The sequence below is a fragment of the Temnothorax americanus genome, unplaced genomic scaffold (genome assembly GCF_048541705.1).
Source record: "Temnothorax americanus isolate GAGA-0224 unplaced genomic scaffold, ASM4854170v1 Scaffold6, whole genome shotgun sequence".
In the NCBI taxonomy this organism is placed as follows: Eukaryota; Metazoa; Arthropoda; class Insecta; order Hymenoptera; family Formicidae; genus Temnothorax; species Temnothorax americanus.
In genome coordinates, this window is record NW_027509751.1 from 599129 (window position 1) to 624243 (window position 25115).

The 25115-nt window shown below is 42.4% G+C and overlaps 1 protein-coding gene across 1 annotated transcript in view; it reads right to left on the bottom strand.

Annotated features, from left to right (window-relative positions):
- Nucleotides 1-25115, bottom strand: part of LOC143905134 (uncharacterized) — an 83195-nt gene that overhangs the window by 2394 nt on the left and 55686 nt on the right. The window contains 5 exon segments of the mRNA XM_077420313.1: nucleotides 125-203; nucleotides 5460-6668; nucleotides 7598-7666; nucleotides 8634-18305; nucleotides 18308-23347. Of these exon segments, the coding sequence (XP_077276439.1) occupies nucleotides 125-203; nucleotides 5460-6668; nucleotides 7598-7666; nucleotides 8634-18305; nucleotides 18308-23347 (16069 nt within the window).

Sequence of the window (25115 nt, forward strand, 5' to 3'; positions counted from 1 at the left end):
AGCAGATGGAAGCAAGTTTACTTGAAACTTGCTTCCATCACCGCGGTAGAAGACAATAATTAACATACCTTGCCGTTGATACATTAAAAGAAAAGAAAAAAAAAAGATCGTAATTTGTATATACCTTTCCTGTGTGACAGGATCCACCTCGATCGTTGTCGTTTCCATGAAGGATGGCTCGCTATGTTGCAAAAAGTCAGATTCTGCGACAACAAACGAGAACAAATCAAACACCCTGCTTCGCTGCGCTTCGCGAACGCGGCGGATTTCACTATTTCGCTGCTGCGTGTTTTTACATAGAGAACAAGTACGAATTGTATATATATATAGATATATATATATAGATATATATATCTTTCAATTTTACATCATGCCCAAAACAAGGGAATAAGACTAGACACATATAAAAAAAGTTACAACACCGCTAAACATTTGACGATACATAATATATATATATGTATGTATATATTACGCATTTTCACTCAACTAGCCAAAAACTATACGCAACCGTTTTCCTCACGTGTGATCATCTCCCTCCTCGGCACGTGGATCACGGCGGATATTGTACGCCTCGCGTGACTCATACTTGTACAACTTTTACTGTGTCCACTACTCGTTTTCTCGTACTGTGATGCTAATTACTTTTACACGTGTGCTACAAGCTGTAAGTCATCTCAAACTCGGCCGAATTCCTATGTCTCGATGTCGATGTTCAATTTAAACGTGTCGCGTAGCGATCGATCTGCATGAGGGAGTCCAAGTAAATCATGGTACAATCGACGAGAAGGTGATTTCTCGCTACATCTTCCGTTTGTTCTTTCACGAGAGGCTTCCTCGTCGATCCTACGACGATTTCCCCTCGTTCATGTAGGAGAAGATAAAAGATAAGCACGTTACTCTGACTGAGAATCCTAAATAGCAGTCTGATGGATCTAGTTTTCGATCCTTCGGTCTCAATCGCGACATGACTTTTATAAAATCCTTTCGGATGCGAATGTGGTAAAATGCTAGTCAATGAGATTAAAAATCAATACCGAATTAATTTTGATTTTAAAAACTGTAGTTACACAAACTTAGAATTTGTCGATTACCCTTTGAACATACGTGTATAATTGTTCTGCTATTTAGGATCATTTGAAGAATCAGTTACGTTTCATAGGAAGACAGCATCGTTGTAAGACAGCGCTTACGAGACGAACGCTCGTTGATCAGTATTTAATTAAATACGGCGACATATTATTACTGAGCAATATTCAGAATACTTCTCAGTACGATTGTGCTGCGCGCAGCGAGCTCGTGTGAAGCGCTGATAAAAGCCGCTGAACAAAGCATTTAGCAGTTAGTCGTAAGAGATGTAGGTACTCAACGTTCTCGGTACAACAGAAGATTATACTACGGTAAAAACTGAAAGTGGTGTTTCCTCGACAGTTCGGCAAATGTATATCCAGATATTATGTACATTTTGAAAATGCGGTAATTGTGGCAAAGATGAATAATCGATTTGGGATCTCAACGGCATCCGAGGTGAAGCAATGACACTGAGGACACAGGTCAAAAAAGACTTTATAGATATTTTTATATACGACGAAATACATCGTTCTTGGGCAAAGAGCGTTACCGGAATTTAAAATCGAAAAAAAGATAAGTTATCACAGGTATCACGATTCTAATGCGCGAGTCTATCGCCCTTTGGTTTTGACCGTAGTTTTGCACAAAACGCTCCATGAGATTTGGCAGCCATTTCATGAGAGTCCGTACTAACTACATTAGTTAGTGTTGTTAGACGAACGGTCAGGTATTACTGGAGTATTATTACGGATATTCGGTGATATTAATTTCCCGATGCGGAAAGGACGTTAGTGCATCCTCGCGGAGATTTCAAATTCTTCGGAGCGACGATAAATCATTTTACTTGAGACGATCTTCACTGGCACGTCGAAATAGGACATGTATTGTGCGGATTGGAAAACTCAAGTGTTCACAAGGATACTGAATGAATAAAGCACGCGTCAATCAACACGTGGACACTAGCTATATCGAAATAATTGTTGCGTCTACAGTTCGGATCAGCGGATCGCTAATAAGAAGAACGAAACAGGCTCGAGGGATGCGAGGAAGAAACACGAGTGTTTTCTGTCTCGGTTCTCCGTCCCCACGGGGATTGAAACCGAATGTAATTCCGGGGAGTCCGCCTTTCGATGCGTCGAAATGGTGCTGAGAGATCCAAACTCGCCGGAGTTATATCGGTTCTTAGTCCCTTTCGCACTGCCCTTTGACGTACGTTTGCAGTTCTGCGGGATCGGAAAGGGGTCAGACTCGGTGACGGACTCGTTAAGAAGCCGCGCAGCACATCGGTCAGTGCAACGCAACTCGCTTTCACATCGTTGCGGCGAAAAGAGAGTTGGTTTAGTGCCGTTTCGGGGAAATAGCCGTGTCTATATATACTCATCCCTATATCGACAGAATCCGAAGCAAGCTTGCACGCACCTTGTGCTTGCACACGTATATAGGCACGATACATATACATACACTTAGAAATTACTTACATGACGATTCGCCTAACAATCCTAACGTGACTAAAAAAACACGATTGGTCCCTCTACACTTTAGCTTTATCTTGAGTTGCTTATTGTCAGAAGAGAGCTAGAGGGGTAATAGTGATCTATAGGATGCTCGAAACTAAAACAAAAAGAAACACAAGGAGGAAGAAAGAAAGAAGACAAAAATGGAGAAACGAAAGATAAAAAGAAAGGAGAGTAGGAGCTCTTCTTGGTACGACAAGGGTGCGTGCAACTAGGCGTAAAACATATCTTTCCATTGATCGGAGCGGGAAAATCGTGCCCCGACAACGAGGCACTGCGCAAAAGTAAAACAGTTACTACGGGCGTAGACTAAGGTTCGTACGATGCAAAGATGCAATCATGCGAGGGGAGTGTCAATACTCATGCAGGCCGTTACTCCAGAAAAAGAAAGCTTGCGGAACAAAAGTTCGTCGATCGCGGGGATTTACCTGTCCTCTCGAAATAAATGACAATTTATCACACATATGTGACGTGATGTACTCGGTATCGGTACAGGTGGCCCTACGTGTGACAGAAGGCAGTTCAGTTTTACAAGTTGGTCATTTGTTGCGCAATTTTTCAACTTTCCTTGCTGTTCGCCAGAATTGTTAAGACTACTGCTGACGTTCGAAAATTATTACGCGGACGAACTAGCTTCGAAATCATTTCGATCGCAGATGGCTCGAAAAAAACGTGAAAATAGATTTCAGTCTTATATACGAATATTCGATAAATAAATATGTCTATCGCGCGATAAAGTTTTGTGCTTTATCGCTGGGACATTGCATACTTTGTAAATATATTATTGATACAAGCTCTAAGGACTCTCGATAATCGCGAGGATGTGTATCAATTGATTTTACCTATGTACAATTTTCTTCAAAAGTGACACGTTTGATTTATCAATTACCTGATGTGTATTATAACTTCAGAATTTCTGAATCGTTACTTCTAAATACACAAGCAAACTCATAAGAACAATCGCTTGTATCATTTTTGTAGGCAAAAGTTCAAACTAAAAAAAAAAATGAAAAACAGAACAATGTGAATCATGTCACTTTTGAAGACAAGATACAATATCGATTGGGGCTGCTTAGATTTCTATCCTGATGGCCGTAAAAGTTTGACCTGGCTTTTAAAAGAGATTTAATATTATAAAACGATATACTCTTTAGTAGAAAATAAATAATAAAGGGTAAATCGTACCCGGCTTGCCTCGGGACATTGTTAGACAGGGTATAGATGGCACGCTGAAATGTTTGTGGCTCCAGGGCAAGTATAAGCGCTATTAGAAGTACCAGCACAGCGACAGCTATGCTCATCCAACACGCGCAGCTGGTTCTACCGGATGTCTTCGTCCTAGTCTTCGGTTCTATCCTATTGCCCGAGCAAACCGACCGTACCATATTGTGTGTTTCTGCTACTTAAAGATTATCAAATTCATTGCTTTGAATTATCATCGGATATGTAAATTTCGATAAGTTGATTGATTGATTGGATGATAGCTCCACCGCGATGTGATTAGTATGAGGAAGCCGAGAATAACAGAATAGCCACATTTTGTCTCGAAAGTCAAAGTCAAGATTATCGTAATGATTACCTAACCGTAATGATTTTATCCAATTACTGATAGATTAATTAATTAATTAATTAATTGGTTAATTTTATCATTATTCAAAAATATACTCACAATTAAACTCTCGGTCTGCAATATATTTAGCAATATTTCAATTTGTCGCCAAATTGGAAGTTTCGAAAGACGCATTCGAGATTTAATCCCAACTATCGTCGCTGAATTTTATCAGCAATGAAAATAATCTTATGCAATTTTTGGGAAAACTTCTGTAAATTGGCTCGTATCGTCTAGCATTAAATAACTAGATGTGTGCGCTGAATTTTATGCCCCGTGAAGATTTTTTAAACGCTTATCGCGATCTTTGTACGATCTTTCTTTTCGTTTGTTGCAAATCGTTTGTTATTTCGTCAGCGCCATTTCGACAAAATCACGCGAAGATACTTTGGGATACGTTAAATCTTTCTTTTTACTTTTCTTATCGCCGAAAGCACAATCAGCGCGTCGACGTGTGATAGATATGCGTTCGATCATGGCTGATCGCGAATGAGCCTCAAATGAAAGTATGCTAGTCCCAGGAAGCCCCTGATCACAAGACTCCATCCATTCTGTAGCCAAGACCAACGGAAAAACAAAAAAAGTAAGAGAACGACGTTGTATCGTCGTCGAACGTTTCCCAAACGAGAAGCAACACTAAAATCGATTAACCATTAACCGCACATGTCACAGTTCCTCGCAACGCGCCCACGAAGAGGAGTATACCGCGCATTTTATGCAGACTTATACGACTGCATTTGACAAGCTTTATTTTTCCTAGCGGGTCGTTACCCTTCTGTACGTTTAATATCATCATGCGCAGTAAGACGGTTCTTATCTAAAACATCACAGATCATGCAATTCCCAAGCGAACAATTCCCATTTTGCTTCTTGCGATCTCAGTTCCAAGCAGCAATAGAGAGAGTCAAAGGTCCTCCCAACTAAACGGAAATGATGTGTTTCAACATGTTTTCGAAAATATCTCAAATAAGTTCCACCACCCAATATGTTAATTATTGCCATCGGACAATTGCGAACATCGAACGCGCTCTTATCGTGCAACTAGCAGGAGGTACGGGAAAATGCATGGGAGTTGCGTGCAATGGTAGCAAAGGGATTCAACACCAAAGCTGAACCGTGTAGTAATCTATATACAGATATATATATCTTTTTCTTTCTTTTAAGGGCTCGTTCGTTCACATAATCCGGGAGGTAACCGATTAGCGAGGGGGGTTTCAAGGGGGTATGTACATTGCTTATGCAGAAGGTTAGCTGTGAAAGTGCGGTACCTTGGTCGTCCTCCAACGGGGACAGCTCCGCACCTTCGTGCAGTGCTACATCCGACCCGCTGGAACTGCCTAACGTACGCCTCTTGCTCGGGGATCTTCTTCTAGGTTGCGGCGAACCGTCACTATCGGTGTCGCTGTGCATATCGTGCCTCGAACTACCATCGTTCTTGTTGTTGTTATTGTTGTTGTTGTTGTTGTTGTTGCTGGCAAACGTGTCAACGCCGCCGCCGTTCCCGGAACCGGGCGACGTGTCTTGGGAATACTGCGCCTCCCACTGTTCGTTCGCCGCTGTCCACGAGGCGGTCTCACCGATCTCGGATCTTGTTAATTGCTCCTGGAGACTTCTCAGAGCGGACTCCGCGTCCCCGAAGCCACCGCCGCCGCCGCTGCTAGAGATCACCGTTCTCACTACCCTCTCGGTTCTCTCGATCTCCGGCATCTCCGTCGTCACGCGTCGCACGGTCGTGACCGTCTGCCCGACCCCGTCGGACTCTGATTTGTCAGTCTTTAGCGTAGTGGTGTAGGAGTCCGGAAATTTGTCGCCGAAATCGAAGATCTCGCCCGGTAGCGTGCCAGCGACCTGATTTATCGTCTTGACAACCTCTTCGCGCGTTACGGGTTGCAAAGCATCATCATCCGACGTCAGAATCACGGTCCTCACCGTCTCTACGATACCGCCCGTCTTCAAGAACTCCTCCAGTTTCGTAGGATCGATAGATGAGTCGCTGGTCACCATCGTAGTCGTTGTTCGTCGTATTTGTTCTATCGAGGGAGCTATCTCCGTTCTGCTGCTTATGGTAGTTTCGGTCGGGTCATCCGCTTTGATAGTCTCTTTGATCAACTCCCCGTCCGTGTATTCCCTGGTAACGAATTTGACGGTTCTCGAAACTGCTTGTGGACCGACGATACGGTCTTCCGAAGACTCTAACGGGACGGATTCAGGTTCGTCACCTAATTTAGGCGCGTTAGGGTCGACTTTAACGGGTATCTTGCTCTTTGGACTCTTGCTCGGCGACTGCGCCTCCTGCGTCGGCTTGGGCGGCTGCTCGACCGTTTTACGTGTTCGTGAGGCATCACTGAGCTCCAGATGGAACTCGGGTTTGGTAGACGGCTTGGTGGTGGAGTGACGCGGGGCGGGAACAGGTTGTTTTGATGGAGCAGAAGTAGCATGCCTCTCTACAGTCCCATCAATCTCAGCCGAATCATGCCCTGACCCATCCAAAAGGACGTGGACAAGAACAGGAACAAGGACATAAAGCACATTGATACACACTAAGAATTTCAACTCTAGCCCAGCTGCCAAAGTTGGACCGGAAAGATTCGGAGCGTGTCTGTCTCGCATACGCATGTGTACGCGCGTTACGCACTAATAAACGAAAGATCGCGCCTGGTGCACGCATGCACGCACGTGGGATCTGGGAGAGACGATCCCGAGGAGGGATCTCGCCTCGCGCGTGATGCGTGTGCACGTGCACCGCGGCTCTGCCCGCGTATATAGTTTTATTTTTTAGTTAGTATCAATATTGCAACCAGGATTAGTCAGTTATCGAAAACGAAAGAGAGTACACTCATTAAAAAACGGTGTTTGGTCGTGGCGCCTGAGTCTTACTAAAATGTACCACTGTGGAAGCAGAAGAACACGCCGAGAGCGTTCGAGAATTTGCTCCTATTTTTAAAATATTCTAAATAATTTTTCTCCAAGCACGCAATTAATTGAAAAAAGGAAAATCTAAACTATGACCCTTTTACTCTATTTTTTCACCTCCTCGCCGGTATGACGATGCTACAATTTACTGGACGTATACGTTGTATAACTGGCTAAAACTACTCGACGAGTATGCTATGTTCAAATTGGCTTTTCGAGCGAGAGGGTATCGCAATCTCGCGAACGAGAGAGATACCTCTATAAGTTCTCGGCAAAATAAAGAAAATAGAGATCGGTAACTATTTAGTAAGAGACGTGCGCACAGTATCAGTTAGTGTGAAAGCGTCGGCAGGTGCTAACTATGGAAGATAAAGCTAAATATAAATGAGGGCACCAAAAAACAGAGTCTGCTACCGTTACTGATCTTCGATCGGAGATGATGATCCGCGTACGTGAACTCTTTTACATTTTACTCGAGTCGGTTTTACGTTACCTGCTTTCGTCGAGGTGTACGCCTGGTCCGCCAGGTTCTGTGCCCGTCGCGCAGCCTCTTTGGTCACGTCTGAAATGGTCACACAGAGAAAGAAATGAGTTCACATCGGGAATCGGCAAGTACGACATTAAAAGCAGTGATTCAACAAAGATTAGATGATGGATGATGCTTTTTTTTTCTCTGCATGGCATACCTCGGTTCATGCTTCGCTAGTTGTGGTATACCTGTTAATTTCAATGAGACATAATTACCGCATAATCGTAAACACGTGATCTCTATATGTTATACGCTACAAACGAAAAAAAAGAGACACGACTGGCGACAAAATAAGATTTCGATGTTCGAGAAGTAGTACTAGGAAAATTATATCCATCGTTTAAAAAATAGCGTAAAAACCTGGAATCATGCATTAAACGGGAGTTAACAAAATCATTGTTAAAACTAAACTGAAAATAAGTATAGCAAATAATTAAACGTAGTACATATAGGTATATCGTTTATTCATCTCGGTATCGACCGAATATCTCTTTGAATCTTCGTACTATGACGAACGTTTCTGTGTGTGATTTGGATTTCATCTTAAATATAATTAATATATAAATAATCAAGCGCATTTCACTCTCGTGTAAAATTAATTTTAATTAACAATATACCCATTCGATATACACATGGAAACATAAAGAAAATCCAAAACAGTACGCAGAAAATTATAATAGGAACAAGCGGTAGTATGAATGTCTCAGATGTTGTCGATTGGTTCTACGGGTTGTAAAACGATGAATTAGTGGATTGGAAATGATTGAGAGATTAGAGTGTTAGGTCTCATTAATGAATGACGAAGGTGCATGAATGTATATATATGTATATATATCTCTCTTTTTTTTTTTTGCTCTCTGATGTCACGAGAATAACTATTAAAACTGAAGTTACAGAGAAGCGTCAACTTAATCATTAATCATGTTACACACAGCTGGTATATGTAATATATAATATATAGATATAGATATGGATATAACGCAAGATTATTGCAAGATACCTTCGGTTCTACTGTCAGTGAACTCGGCGAGTGAACTGGGTGGCGGTGGAGTCGTTCGCACAGACTTTGTCACGACTGTGGTGACGGAGTGCCGTGTGCGAGGCTCGGGGTGCCCTACTGTGGGTACTGTACTCTCTACTACTCTACGCGAATTGTCCGAATCGTCCGCGGCCGCCTCCTTACCCGGGCTAATCTTTTGTGGAATGCGAGATACTTTCTTAACGCTAACTGTTTCGGTTAAATGATCGACGCCACCGGACGTCTCCGGCCTACCAGCTACCTCCGACCTACGAACAACCTCCTGAGTACTCTCGCTTGAGCGTCTCGATCCTACTCTACCACCGACTCTTTTCGTTTCCGTTTCTGTTACTTTGCCCGTCCTTTTAATGACGGGCGAAGCTTTTTCCGTAGTTTTCGCGTCCGCTGGTGATTTTGACACCTTCGGGGGGGTGATGCTTTTCCTTGTGGCTTTGACGGCGCCGACAGATTTGTTCTTCGCGTCAGTGGTCGACTTGGTAGATTTATCTCTCGCTTGAGCGAGATTGCTTTTAGCGCGAGCTTCCTCCGCGGTTGCCTCCTGCTTGGTCTCCTCCAGAAACTCTTTCATGTCATCCGTTGCGTCTTCTACCGCGTGCTTGGCACTCTTCACCACGCCTGATAGAAAACCGCCTGCTTTTTGCTTGACCTTTTTAGCTTCTTTCGTGGTTTTATCCGCAGCAGTCTCCGGTGTACTGGCGACTGCACCCGCGCCAGTTGCCAGCTTTCCTCTGACCACTCGTGCGTCTTCCTTCGCTTCGCTTACAACGGCGTCTTTCGTGCGTTTAGTCCTCTGCGTTACATCTTGACCAGTAGACTTAACTTTCTCGCCGACTTGCGACACACCACGTCCTATCTTACTTCCCACCGCTTTCACGGAGGAAACCGTTTTGTCTTTCGCACCTTTTATACCGGAAAGACTCTTCTCCTTAGCGTCTTTCGCACCCTTCGCAGCTTTGTCTGTAGCAGTTTTAATTTCACCGGCGGCTTTATCCTTCGCCTGTCCGAGTTCCTTCAACCTCGCCGCTGCGGCCTCTCTAGCAAGCGCTTCATCAGTAGCTGCCTCCTGTCTGGTTGCTTCCAAAAAATCTTCCACATCGTTGGTAACTTTCTTTCCTGTTTGCTTTGTATCTTGAATAACTCCAGACAGGATATCCAATCCCTCGTCCTTCGCCTTTGTAGCGTCTTTCGCAAGCTCGTCTTTGGCCGCTTTGGCGCCGACAGCGACAGTATCGGCACTCGTTAATAATTTCTCCTTCACCGCCTTTGCATCTTCTTTTATTTCTTTATCGAGACTTTCTCTGGCACCCTTTATACCATGTGCGATATCCATGGTCTTGGATTCTAATTTCTCACCGACTTTCTTCGTTTCAGCCGCTAGCTCATGAACTGCAGTCTTCGTGGTGTCTGCTGTTTGGGCCACTGTCTCGGAAATTTTATCTTTAGCATCTTTGACGTCAGCTGCCAATTCTTTTGTAACGTCCTTTGCACTATCGACAACAGTATCTTTCTTGTGTTCCAATTTCTTCAAACCAGTCGCAGCAGTTTCTTTAGCACGAGTTTCTTCCAATTTCGTTTTCTGCTTCGTCTCGTCCAGAAATTCCTTGACATCGTCCCTTGCGCTCCCGACAGCGTGTTTCGCGCCTTTAACGATTCCCGAGAGAAAACCGGATCCCTTTTCTTTAGCTTTCTTCGCTTCTTTAGTTGCCTTATCTTTAGCTGCTCCAGCACCATCAGTCACGGCTTCAGCTTCCGCTGCCAATTTCTCTTTCACCTTTTTCGTATCATCCTGTACTTCCTTAACAACTGCATCTTTGGTATCTGCAACTCCTTGGGTAACGACTCGCGCTGTCGAATCTAATTTTTCACCAGCTTCTTTCATTTCTGAGGTTACTTCGTCTTTAACAGCTTTGACCGCATCAGTAGCTTTGTCAATATCTTCGGAGATTTTTTCAGTGACTTTTTCTTTCGTATCTTTCGCTGCGGCAACAGACTTATCCTTGGCATCCTTTACTTCAGCAACAACTCGGTCAGTTGTATCTTTTACGCCAGTAACGACAGCATCCTTCTTATGTTCTAAGTCCTTCAATCCAGCCGCTGCTGTTTCTTTAGCACGTGCTTTTTCCAGTTCTGCTTCGCGTTTCGTTTCGTCTAGAAAATCTTTGACGTCGTCTGTTGCGCTTTCAACAGAATGTTTGGCGCCTTTAAATATACCCGACAGAAAACCAGATCCTTTCTCCTTTGTTTTCTTTGCTCCTTTCACCGCTTTATCTTTAGCTGCCTCGGTACCATCGGCTACAGCGCCGATACCAGCCGCCAACTTTTCTTTTGCTAATTTTGCATCATCTTTCATTTCTTTAGCCGCTGCATCTTTAGTATCCTTAGCAGCTTGTGCAACATCTGCCGCGGTATCTCCTATTTTTTCGCCGATTTTCTTTGTTTCTGCTGCTATTTTCTCACCGGCTGCTTTCGTGGTATCAGCAACTTTCTGCGCATCTTTCGATACTTCCTCGACAACTTTATCCTTTTTATCTTTTACTGCAGAAACTGTTTTAGCTTTTGCATCTTTCGCGTCAGCAACAGTTTTGTCTATAACTTTTTGAACTTCGGTGATCGTAGCATCTTTCTTGTCTTTCAAGTCTTTGAGACTCGCGGCTGCTTTCTCTTTGGCATGTTCTTGTTCTAACAAAGCTTCCTTCTTTGTTTCCTCCATAAATTCTTTGACGTCGTCAGTGACAGCATGTTTTGTACCTTTAAATATCCCCGATAAAAAACCAGATCCCTTTTCTTTAGCTTTCTTAGCTTCTTTAGTTGCCTTGTCTTTAGCGGCATCAGCACCATCGACCACGGCTTCGACTCCCGCGGTAAATTTCTCTTTCACTTTTTTCGAATCATCTTGTACTTCCTTAACAACTGCATCTTTGGTATCTGCAACTCCTTGGGTAACGACTCGCGCTGTCGAATCTATTTTTTCGCCAGTTTCTTTCATTTCTGAGGTTACTTCGTCTTTAACAGCTTTGACCGCATCAGTAGCTTTATCAATATCTTCGGAAATTTTCTCAGTGACTTTTTCCTTCGCGTCTTTCGCTACGGCAACAGTCTTATCCTTGGCGTCTTTTAATCCAGCAACAACTCGATCAGTTGTATCTTTTACACCAGTAACGGAAGCATCCTTTTTATGTTCTAGTTCCTTCAATCCAGCCGCTGCTGCTTCTTTAGCACGTGCTTCTTCCAGTTCTGCTTCGTGTTTCGTTTCATCTAAAAATTCTTTGACGTCGTCTGTTGCGCTTTCAACGGAATGCTTGGCACCTTTAAATATACCCGACAGAAAACTAGATCCTTTTTCCTTTGTTTTCTTTGCTCCTTTGACCGCTTTATCCTTAAGACTCTCAGCACTTTCAGTCATAGCTCCAACTCCGGCAGTCATTTTTTCTTTCACCACTTTTGCATCATTTTTAACTTCTTTAGTAGCTGCATCTTTTGCATGTGAAACTCCGTGCGCAACATCCTGTGCTGTTGAATCCAATTTCTCACCAACCTCCTTCACTTCTGATGTTACTTTGTCTTTAGCAGCTTTGCCCGCATCAGCAGCTTTCTGGATATCTTCCGAAACTTTCTTAGTTATTTTATCTTTCGTATCTTTCGCTGCGGCGGCAGTCTTGTTCTTGGCATCTTTTACTTCACCGATAGCTCGATCTGACGTGTCTTTTACGTCACTGACAACATCATCTTTCGTATGTTCCAATTCCTTTAATCCAGCTGCTGCTGCTTCTTTAGCACGCGCTTCTTCAAGTTCGGCTTCATGTTTTGTTTCATCTAAAAATTCTTTAACATCGTCCGTTGCATCTTCTACAGCGTGTTTTGCACCTTTGAAGATCCCGGAAAAGAAACCAGCAGTTTTTTCTTTAGCCTTTTTCGTCTCTTTCGTTACCTTATCTTTTACACTATCTGTAGCTTCGGCGGCCGCGTCAGTGCCTGCTGCCATTTTTTCTTCCACTAATTTTGTATCTTCCTTTATTTCCTTAACAGCTGCATCTTTAGTGTCTTTGGCAGATTGCGCAACATCCATCGCAATATCTCCTACTTTTTCACCGATCTTCTTCGTTTCTGCTGCTAGTTTCTCACCGGCTGCTTTCGTCGCATCGGTCACTTTCTGTGTGTCCTTTGAAACTTCTTCCACAATTTTATCTTTTTTATCTTTAACAGCGGAAACTGTTTTATCTTTTGTTTCTTTCACGTCAGCTGCGGCTTTGTCTGCTGCTTGTTGTCCTCCGGTTATAACTGCCTCCTTCTTATCCTTTAAATCCTTCAGGCCAGCGGCAATTTCCTCTTTAGCACGTTCTTTTTCTACAGAAGCTTCTCTCTTCGTTTCGTCCAAAAATTCCTTGACGTCGCTAGATGCATCATCTACAGAGTGTTTCGCACCTTTAAATATTCCGGACAAGAACCGACCTGTTTTTTCTTTAGCTTTCTTTGTTTCTTTCGTCGTTTTATCTTTTGCGGAATCTATAGTGTCCGCAGCAGTGTCAGCACTTGCAGTCAATTTTTCTTTCACTAATTTTGTATCTTCCTTTATCTCTTTAACTGCTGCATCTTTAGTATCTTTGGCAGCTTGTGTAACATCTGCCGCGGTTTCTCCTATTTTTTCGCCGACTTTTTTCGTTTCTGCTGCTACTTTCTCACCGGCTGCTTTCGTGGTATCAGCAACTTTCTGCCCATCTTTCGATACTTCTTCGACAACTTTATCCTTTTTATCTTTTACTGCAGAAACTGTTTTATCTTTTGCATCTTTCGCTTTATCTACAGCTTCTTGAACTTCACTAATAACAGTGTCCTTTTTATCTTTCAGATCTTTCAAACCCGCAGCAGCTTTTTCTTTGGCACGTTCTTCTTCTAAAGCAGCTTCTTTCTTAGTCTCATCCACAAATTCTTTAACATCGTCAGCTGCATCTTCTACGGCATGCTTCGCACCTTTAAAGATGCCAGAAAAGAAGCCACCAGTTTTATCTTTAGCTTTCTTCGCTTCTTTCGTTACTTTATCCTTTGCACTGTCCGCAGCTTCTGCAGTAGCGTCAGCATCTGCAGCCAATTTTTCTTTCACTAATTTTGTATCTTCTTTTATCTCTTGAATTGTTGCATCTTTAGTATCTTTGGCAGCTTGTGCAACATCTGCCGCGGTTTCTTTTATCTTTTCACCGACTTTCTTCGTTTCCACTGCTACTTTCTCGCCGGCTGCTTTCGTGGTATCGGCAACCTTCCTCGCATCTTTAGAAATTTCCTCGACAACTTTATCTTTCTTGTCTTTCATTGCAGAGATTGTCATATCTTTTGCATCTTTTGTATCGGTGATGGCCTTGTCTGCGACTTCTTGAACTCCAGTAACAATAGCGTCTTGCTTATCTTTCAAATCTTTGAGACCTGCGGCAACTTCTTCCGTAGCACGTTGCATTTCTAATGAAGCTTCTCTTTTTGTTTCGTCCAAGAATTTCTTAACATCGTCAGTTGCGTCTTCTGCGGTGTGTTTTCCTCCTTTAAATATGCCAGAAAAGAAGCGACCTGTTTTCTCCTTAGCTTTTTTCGCTTCTTTCGACGCTTTATCTTTTGCACTATCCACAGCTTCTGCAGCCGCATCAGCATTTGCAGATAATTTTTCCTTTACTTTTTTCGTATCCTCCTTCACTTCTTTAATCGCTGCATCTTTGGTGTCCTTGACAGCTTGTGCAACATCCGCCGCGGTTTCTCCTATTTTTTCACTGACTTTATCTGTTTCCGCTGCTACTTTCTCACCGGTTGCTTTCGTGGTATTAGCGACTGCCTGCGCATCTTTCGAAATTTGATCGACAACTTTATCTTTTTTGTCTTTTGCTGCAGAGACTGTTTTATCTTTTGCATCTTTTGCTTTATCAACGGCTTTATCTACAGTTTCTTGAATTTCACTAACGACAGTGTCTTTCTTGTCTTTCAGATCTTTCAGTCCTGCAGCAGCTTTTTCTTTGACACGTTCTTCTTCCAAAGCAGCTTCCTTTTTAGTCTCATCCATATATCCTTTAACATCATCGGCTGCATCTTCTACGGCGTGTTTCGCACCTTTAAAGATGCCAGAGAAGAAACCACTTCCTTTCTCTTTAGCTTTCTTTGCCTCTTTTGTCGCTTTATCTTTTGCACTGTCCGCAGCCTCTGTGGCCGCGTCAACGCCTGCTGCCAATTTTTCTCTTACTAATTTTGCATCTTCCTTTACTTCCGTAACTGCTGCCTCTTTAGTGTCTTTGGCAGCTTGCGCAACATCCGTCGCAGTATCTCCTACTTTTTCACCGATCTTCTTCGTTTCTGCTGCTAGTTTCTCACCGGTTGCTTTCGTCGCATCGGTCACTTTCTGTGTGTCCTTTGAAACTTCTTCCACAATTTTATCCTTTTTATCTTTAACAGCGGAAACTGTTTTATCTTTTGTCTCTTTCACGTCAACTGCGGCTTTGTCTGCGATCTGTTGAACACCAGAAATAACCGCATCTTTTTTATCTTTCAAATCTTTGAGTCCTGCAGTAATTTCTTTTTTAGCACGTTCTTTTTCTACAGAAGCTTCTCTCTTTGTTTCGTCCAAAAATTCCTTGACGTCGCTAGATGCATCATCTACAGAGTGTTTCGCACCTTTAAATATCCCTGAAAAGAAGCGACCTGTTTTTTCTTTATCTTTTGTTGCTTCTTTCGTCGTTTTATCTTTTGCAGTATCTATAGCTTCCGCAGTAGAGTCAGCGCCTGCAGCTAATTTTTCTTTTACTAATTTTGTATCTTCCTTTATCTCTTTAACTGCTGCATCTTTAGTATCCTTGGCTGTTTGTGCAACATCTGCCGCAGTTTCTTCTATCTTTTCACTGACTTTTTTCGTTTCTGCTGCTACTTTCTCACCGGCTGCTTTCGTGGTATCAGCAACTTTCTTCCCATCTTTCGATACTTCCTCGACAACTTTATCCTTTTTATCTTTTACTGCAGAAACTGTTTTATCTTTAACAGCTCTTGCGTCAGTGACGGCTTTGTCAGTGGCGTCTTGAATGCCAATAACAACAGCCTCTTTTGTATCCTTTAAATCTTTCACACCTGCTGCAACTTTTTCTTTGGCACGCTCTTGTTCCTGTGCAGCTTCTTTCTTCGTCTCATCTATAAATTCTTTTACATCATCAGATACTTCTTCTGCAGCATGCTTTGCACCCTTAAATATTCCCGAAAGAAAGCCGCTACCTTTTTCTTTAGCTTTCTTCGACTCCTTAGTTACCTTGTCTTTCGTAGAAGCAGCACTTTCTGCTACAGAGTCAACGCCTGCTTTTAATTTTTCTTTCGCAGCTTGTACGTCTTCTTTCACTTCTTTCGCCACGCTATCTTTTGTATCTGCAACACCTTGCGTGATATCATCGACAATTCCCTTTGTATCTGCAATTGCTTTGTCGTCTGTCGCTTTAGTGGTGTCAATAGTCTTCTCGACTTGGTCGATTATTTCCTCAGTGACACGATCTTTTGCATCTTTCGCATCGATAACCATACTGCCTGTCTTGTGCTTCAGATCTTTGAGTTCTGCTTCCGCTGCTTCCTTGGCCTGTGCTTGCTCTAATGCTGTTTCCTTTCTCGTTTCATCCAGAAACTCTTTTACATCATCCATTGCGCTGTCCGCGGAATGTTTCGATCCTTTAAATATTCCCGAGAAAAAGCTAGTAGCCTTTTCCTTAGCTTTCTTCGCCTCTTTACTTGCCTTGTCTTTAGTAACTTCTGCTGAATCCGAAATAGATTCAGCTTTGGCAGCCAACTTTTCCTTTATAACTTTAGCGTCTTCTTTTGCTTCCGTCACAACTGCATCCTTGGCATCCTTCACATCACGCCCGGCATCTGCCACAGAAGTTTCTACTTTTTCGACTATTTCCTTGGTCTTTGTAACTACGTCGTCACGAGCTGTTTTCAAATCATGTTCAGCCTTATCTATATCTTTGACGGCTGTATCTATCAGCTTATCTTTCGTATCTTTCGCGGTAGAAACTGCTTTATCTTTGATATCCTTTACATCTTTAACAGCTTTCTCCGCGGTATCCTTAGCGCTATGTACTGCGTCATCCTTCTTACGTTTTAACTCCTCTAATTTTTCAGCTGCTTCCTTTTCCGTGTCGCTTACGTGCTCCTTCACATCTTCAGATATATCTTCCGTGGCGTGTTTCGCACCCTTAAATATACCAGAAAAGAAACCACTTGTTTTTTCTTTCGCTTTTTTCGCCTCTTTCGTAGCTTTATCTTTTGCACTGTCCGCAGCTTCCGCAGCAGCATCAGCGCCTGCTGCTAACTTATCCTTCACAAACTTTGTATCCTCTTTCATTTCTTTAACCGCTGCATCTTTAGTATCTTTTACATCTTGCGTAACTTCTGATGCTGTCTCTCCTATTTTCTCACCGATCTTCTTCGTCTCCGTTGCAACTTTTTCACTAGCTGCTTTTGTAGTGTCGACAACCTTTTGTACATCTTTAGAAACTTTCTCTTCAATTTTATCCTTTTTATCTTTAGCAGTAGAAACTGCTTTATCCTTCGCATCCTTTACATCAGTAATAGCTTGGTCAGCAGCTTCTTTAACTTCGGTTGTAACAGTATCCTTCTTATCTTTTAAATCTTTTAATCCCGCGGCAATCTTCTCCTTAGTACGGTCTTCTTCCAAAACAGCTTCCTTCTTCGTCTCGTCCAAATATTCTTTGACATCATCGGCAGCATCTTCCACAGCGTGTTTCGCACCTTTAAATATCCCGGAAAAGAAGCCACTTGTTTTTTCCTTAGCTTTTTTCGCTTCTTTCGACGTTTTATCCTTTGCACTATCCACAGCTCCTGCAGCCGCATCAGCGCTTGCTGCTAACTTTTCCTTTACTTTTTTCGTATCTTCCTTTACTTCTTTAACCGCTGCATCTTTAGTGCCCTTGGCAGCTTGTGCAACATCTGCTGCGGTTTCTCCTATTTTCTCACCGATTTTCTTCGTTTCTGTTGCTACTTTTTCACCGACTGCTTTCGTGGTATCAGCAGCTTTCTGAGCATCCTTCGATACTTCATCTTCAATTTTATCCTTTTCATCTTTGGCAGCAGAAATTGCTTTATCCTTCGCATCTTTCGCATCAGTGATAGCCTTATCTGCGGTATCTTGAATTTCTGCAACAACAGCGTCTTTTCTATCCTTCAAATCCTTAAGATCGGCAGCAACTTCTTCTTTAACACGTTCTTTTTCTAATGATGCTTCTCTCTTTGTCTCATCCAAAAATTCTTTAACATCGCTAGTTGTATCTTCTACGGCATGTTTCGTACCTTTAAATATGCCAGAAAAGAAGCCACCTGTTTTATCTTTAGCTTTCTTCGCTTCTTTCGTCACTTTTTCCTTAGCACTGTCCGCAATTTCTGCAGCTGTATCTGCGCCTGCTGTCAATTTCTCTTTTACTATCTTTGTATCTTCCTTTATCTCTTTAACTGCTGCATCTTTAGTATCTTTGGCAGCTTGTGCAACATCTGCCGCGGTTTCTCCTATTTTTTCGCCGACTTTTTTCGTTTCTGCTGCTACTTTTTCACCGGCTGCTTTGTGGGTGTCGGCAACTTTTTGCGCATCTTTTGAAACATCTTCGATAATTTCACCTTTTTGTCTTTTACTGTAGAAACTGTTTTATCTTTTGTATCTTTCGCTTTATCAACGGCTTTATCTACAGTTTCTTGAACTTCACTAACGACAGTGTCTTTCTTATCTTTCAGATCTTTCAGTTCCGCTGCGGCTTTTTCTTTGACACGTTCTTCTTCCATTTCAGCTTCTTTCTTTGTCTCATCCAAGAATTCTTTAACGTCGTCTGTCGCATCTTCTACAGCGTGTTTCGCACCTTTGAAAATACCTGAGAAGAAACCAGTTGTTTTGTCCTTAGCTTTCTTTGCTTGTTTCGTCGCTTTATCTTTTGTACTATCTATAGTTTCGGCAGCAGCATCGGCTCCTGTTGCTAATTTTTCTTTCACTAATTTCGTATCTTCCTTTATCTCTTTAACTGCTGCATCTTTAGTATCTTTGGCAGCTTGTGCAACATCTGCCGCGGTTTCTCCTATTTTTTCGCCGACTTTTTTCGTTTCTGCTGCTACTTTTTCACCGGCTGCTTTCGTGGCATCAGCAACTTTCTGCGCATCTTTCGATACCTCCTCAACAACTTTACTGTCTTTTACTGTAGAAATTGTTTTATCTTTTGCATCTTTCGCTTTATCAACAGTTTTATCTACAGTTTCTTGAACTTCACTAACGACAGTGTCTTTCTTATTTTTCAGATCTTTCAGTTCCGCTGCGGCTTTTTCTTTGACACTTTCTTCTTCCATTTCAGCTTCTTTCTTTGTCTCATCCAAGAATTCTTTAACGTCGTCTGTCGCATCTTCTACAGCGTGTTTCGCACCTTTGAAGATGCCTGAGAAGAAACCAGTTGTTTTTTCTTTAGCCTTTTTCGCTTCTTTCGTTGCTTTATCTTTTGTGCTATCTACAGTTTCTGCGACTGCGTCAGCGCCTGCTTCGAATTTTTCTTTCACTAACTTTGTATCTTCCTTTATCTCTTTAACTGTTGCATCTTCAGTATCCTTAGCTGTTTGTGTAACATCTGCCGCGGTTTCTTCTATTTTGTCGCCGACTTTTTTTGTTTCTGCTGCTACTTTCTCACCGGCTGCTTTTGTAGTGTCGGCAACTTTTTGCGCATCTTTTGATACCTTCTCGACAACTTTATCCTTTTTGTCTTTTACTACAGAGATTGTTTTATCCTTCGCATCTTTCGCTTTATCTACAGTTTCTTGAATTTCACTAACGACAGTATCTTTTTTGTCTTTCAGGTCTTTCAATTCCGCAGCGGCTTTTTCTTTAACACGTTTTTCTTCCATTTCTGCTTCTTTCTTCGTCTCATCCAAGAATTCTTTAACGTCGTCTGTCGCATCTTCCGCAGCGTGTTTCGCACCTTTGAAGATGCCTGAGAAGAAACCAGATGTTTTTTCTTTAGCCTTTTTCGCTTCTTTCGTTGCTTTATCTTTTGTGCTATCCGCTGTTTCTGCGACCGCGTCAGCGCCTGCTGCCAATTTTTCTTTCACTAACTTTGTGTCTTCCTTCATCTCTTTAACTGTTGCATCTATAGTATCTTTAGCAGCTTGTGCAACATCTGCCGCTGTTTCTTCCACTTTTTCACCGACTTTTTTCGTTTCGGCTGTTACTTTCTCACCAGCTGCTTTCGTGGTATCGGCAACATTCTGCACATCTTTGAAAACTCCTTCGACAATTTCATCTTTCTTGTCTTTTACTGCAGAGACTGTTTTATCTTTTGTATCTTTTGTTTTATCGACAGCTTTATCTACAGTTTCTTGGACTTCACTAACGACAGTGTCTTTCTTGTCTTTCAAATCTTTCAGACCCGCAGCAGCCTTTTCTTTGGCACGTTCTTCTTCTAACGCAGCTTCCTTCTTCGTGTCATCCATAAATTCTTTAACATCGTCGGCTGCATCTTCTACGGCGTGTTTCGCACCTTTGAAGATGCCAGAGAAGAAACCACTTCCTTTCTCTTTAGCTTTCTTCGCCTCTTTGGTGGTTTTATCTTTAGCAGACGCTATGGTATCCGCAGCTGATTCAGCACCGGATGATAGCTTTTCTTTCGCTGTTTTTGCGTCTTCCTTTATCTCTGTAGTGACTGCCTCTTTAATTTCTTTACCTGCTTGCATGGCATCTTTCGCAGTGGTTTCTATTTTCTCGCCTACTTTCTTCGTATCTGTCGCAGCTTTGTCGGTAGCTGCTTTTGCGTGATCCGCTACCTTCTCCACATCTTTCGAAATCTTTTCAATAACTTTTTCTTTCTTGTCTTTTACAGCGGACACCGTCTTATCTTTGGAGTCTTTAATGTCGGTAACAGTTTTATCAGTAATATCTTTCGCGCCTGTTATCAAATCATCTTTTTTCTGTTCCAAATCCTTCAAACCAGCAACTGCCGCTTCTTTAGCTCGCGCTTCCTCCAAGGCAGCTTCTTTCTTCGTATCGTCCAAGAATTCTTTTACATCATCAGATACTTCTTCCGCAGCATGCTTCGCACCCTTGAATATCCCCGATAGAAATCCTGACCCTTTCTCTTTCGCCTTCTTTGCCTCCTTGGCTGTTTTATCTTTCGCAGCTTCAACGCCGTCGACAACGTCGCGTGTTTTCTCCTCTACCTTTTTGCCAATCGCGTCTTTACCGTCTTTGATGGCTCTATCAGCATCTTCTGCTGTAGTTGTGATATGCTGTTCAACTTTCTTTACCTCTGTTATAAACTTATCGTCCTTATCTTTATCTTTGAGATCCGTCACTTCACCCAAGATAGCCGCCATATTCCGTGAATCCTCCAGGAATTTTGCAGTTGCTTCTCGTAAATCGTCGTGGCCACTGTCCGGCAATTCGAGCGACGGCGTCTTCTCTTTAGACCTGCTCCTGGATCTAGAGCTCCTCGGCTGTTTGGGACTTTTGAATATACCGAAAATGCCGCCCTTATCCTTTCCGACAGCTTCATCCTCGGGAATGATCGATTTTTTAATTTCTTCGTCTATAGGCGGAGTTTTTGTAACACTCTCCGATACTTTTTCTCCAGCCTGCAGATTTTCTGCCATCTGTCTCGTGTCTTCCAAAAGTTTCGCCGTTGCCAATCGAACTTCCTCGTCTCCGCTATCGAAAGAAGTCTCTTTTGAAGAACTCTGCTCTCGGGATCTGCTTCTCTTCTTGCTCCTGAGTTTCGGGCTCTTAAACAGACCGAAAAAGCCACTTTTTTCTTTAGTATCCTCGCTCGTCTCTTTCTCCGTCTCAGTTTTCGGTTCCGGCGTGTCAGATTTTACCTCTGCAGCAGGTTTTTCGGTATCTTTTTTCTCGCCCTTCTGAGCTTTTTCTTTGTCAACGTCCGTTTTTCCGTTTACCTCTTCGTGTATAGTTCTCTCGATGATCATTGTCGTGGTTTGAACAACATCGTACGATTTACCGATTTTATCTGCGGGAGTATCGACGTCGTAAAGTGTGCTCGACACGAAAGTGCGCACCTCTTCTTTGGGAGTGACTTTTGTGCCGTCGCTTTTGTACGCGATCGGTAATGCGCTAGTGTCAGCAACTTTCCGCGTGTCATCCAAGAGTTTCTCTGTCACGGCTTTGATTTCCTCATCGCCGCTGTCAAAGGATGTTTCTTTCGATTTGGCGAGCTTCTTGTCCTTGAACTTTGGACTCCTGAAGATCCCGAAAAAGCCGACCTTTTCCTTTACCTTATCTTCTTCCTTTTCGTCATCCCTACTAGGTGCCTGCTCATCCGTTGAAGCAACGACTTTTTCAACTGCTTTGCTTTCGGTATCCTCGACAGCTTTTGCGCCGATCTTTACAATCGTCTCCGCTTCTTTTTCGATTGCATTAGGCACTTCGACAATTTTAGATGCTTCAGCCTCTTTTTCTTTTTCCTTCATTTGTAGTTCCAGTAAATCCTCCTTTTCTTTCGCGATTGCTGCCAGTTTCTTCTTCTCTCTCTTCGCGATTTGCTCTGCGCTCTCTTTAGGTTTCTCGACGTGAATAACGGGTATGGCAGATCCATCTTCGTCCTTTTTAGACTTGCTTTTGAACAGACTCGAAAAGAAGCCTGTTTTGTCCTTGCCGTCATCGTCGCTCTCAGCAGCCTCTGTTTTCTTGTCTTCCTTCTCCGCTGGCTTGGCAAGACTTTCGTAAGGTACATGCATGCCCGCAGCGACTCGTCTAGAATCCTCCAAAAATTCCGCGGTAGTCAATCTCACATTAGGGGAGGCTGTGATTTCCGGTAGTCTGCTGTCGAAATGCGAGTCCGTCACTTCGCTAGAAGGAAGTTCCGGCTGCTGTTCTGAGACTTTCGTTAGAACAGCTTTCGATTCCTCGTCGCCACTGTCAAAGGACGTGTCTTTCGAACCTTTCTTGCCTCTTTTCAATTTGGAACCTTTAAAAATTCCCGAAAATATTCCACCACTCTTGTCCTTCGTTTTCTTCGTCTCTTCATCTGATTTTTCTTCCGTGCTGTCCGCCGAATGCTGCACGTTGTAAATGTCTTCATAACCTGATGTTTTCACGGTCTTCGCATCTTTGTCCTTCTCCTTCTCCTTGTCTTTATCTTTATCCTTGTCTGCAGGAGTTTTTGCTTCTGGCTTCTTCTGATCAGTTCTGATTACAGTTTCGACCTTCGTCTTTCGCGTCACATCCGCGCCCTGAGCCAACTTTTCGTCGACTTCCTTACCTTCCTTAGACAGTTTCTCCTTCTCACTAACAACGTCTTTTTTATCGGGAGAAACGATTACCGTTTCTTTCGTGGTCACAGTCTTAGTCGGCGTTTGTTTTATTACCGTAGTTTTAGTAACTATCGTCTGACCTACTTTCGGATCGCCACTGACGGAAACTACTGTTTTCGAAGTGCTAACTTTGGGATCCGGCGTCCCACCGCGATGCTGCTTAATCATCGGCGGTTCGATACTAGGGATTTGCTCTGATTTGGGAACAAAACCTTTCGGCTCGGCAGCCGTTTGATCTAAGTGAACGTTAATTACAGTTTGACCTATTGCACCCCGCGCCTCTTTACTGTCCCGCGCATCATCATAAACCACCGACCACCCTTCCTTCGCTAACTTCCCCTTCTCTTTCTCTGCGTCTGCTATTACACCTGTTAATTAAGTATAATACATTTTAGGCATCTGTATACGTGGTATAGCAAAATAAAGGGAACACAATTTTATTTGTCAATTTCGTCATCATTAGTGTAAGCTGGCTCGCTCTTTGATTGCTCTTTTGATTGAACTGCGGTTAGACTGTAATAGTGTGGTTTATTTTGTGCGTGAAGTGTATGTGCTGTGGAGCAGCCATCTTCTCACTACATCGTTATATACGCAAGGCAAGTGCGATTCAAGAAGGAGAAGTAACATCAATTGCTACCAACAATTAATATACGTGGTGCAACTATACATACATACTTTGACTTTTATAATAAATTTCATTGAAACGTTCTCAGTAGCTTGCAACTTTGTATCTCGGGAGAGTATTTTGATTAGTACAACATAAACTATGGAACGAATGCTGAAGATATCAAAATGAAGCTGTTAGAGAATATAAACAACAATGGTATATATTCAGTAGTATATTCACAGCTTCACAAAGAACTCTTGATTACTGTTTTAAGTAGAAACAACAGTCAACTGCTATTAGTGATGACTTTAGCAACTTTTAATCTATGAGCTATAGGCAAACGGAACGATATTCTGATGGCCTACGCGACAACGTCTAGTGATCTTTTCTAATGACAGCTGCTCCGTGCGCGCACACAATTGGGCCACACATATTGGCCATTCATGCAACGCCAAATAATTGCAGCGAAACCTTGCTGAAACAAATTAATCTAAAAGTGTTCGCGGAGTATTAAGGATATTAGTGGGAATGATTAAATGAGGTATAAAAATTATTGTATAAATATATAAGTAATAGCTGCTTGAGATAGGCCGAGATAAAATAATCCGTTATATATTAAAGTAAAAGCAAGCTGGTAAAATTCCGAAGAGATCCGCATTGGCTTCCAGAACCTGTGAGTGAACGGCTTAGAGACAAATGTTTAGTGCTCACGTACGTTATTTGCGCTCTGCAAAACGTACAGTGTTTCTTTATTAAGCTGAGATAAATTTTATGCATTGACGTGAATCGTGTCCAGAATCATTATAACAATTACAGTATTCCTTATTCATGTATTAGCGTTTATTCGACCGCAACGTTTCGCTGAAATAAGATCGTGCACATTGTTGATTGAATACTTACGTAAAAATTAAAGCTTGCTTCATAAACGACGATAACAAGTCACAAGTGAAAATTCAATGTACAAAATAGATTAGGATTGAGGTATATCTACTTAAAAACTACGGTCTTGGCATATAATTTCTATACGCCAATATAATTAAATAAGTAATTACGTGTGCATTTGTTACGACATAACTGCATAACGGTGATACGTATCATTTATCACAAATGAAGAAACAAACGTCCATAAGAATATATAAGAAGATTCACCGAAAAATAATATTATTAAGAGAGAAGAGAATAATGCCAAACACGCGCAAAGAAATGTATAAAGCTATTCGAGAAATATAATTGTACATCTCGTGCATTATTCGAAAGTCTTTTAAGCGAGTACATTTCATAACTATGAACACGATATCACTAAAGAAAAGTGTATCTCCGATCTAGCGAGGTCTATAGCGAGTCCGTCGAAACGCAGTTCGTCGACAGATGGTTAATACGAGTAAGTCGATCTCCTTAGGATCAAGCGTGCGCCCGCAGCATTAATCCAATCATGCTGCTGAATTTTAAGTAATTATGTATGTAAGAATGCGTAGTCCCGCATTTGGCGACGTAGCTCCGCTAAAACTCGATTAACGGCTGCCGGTTTT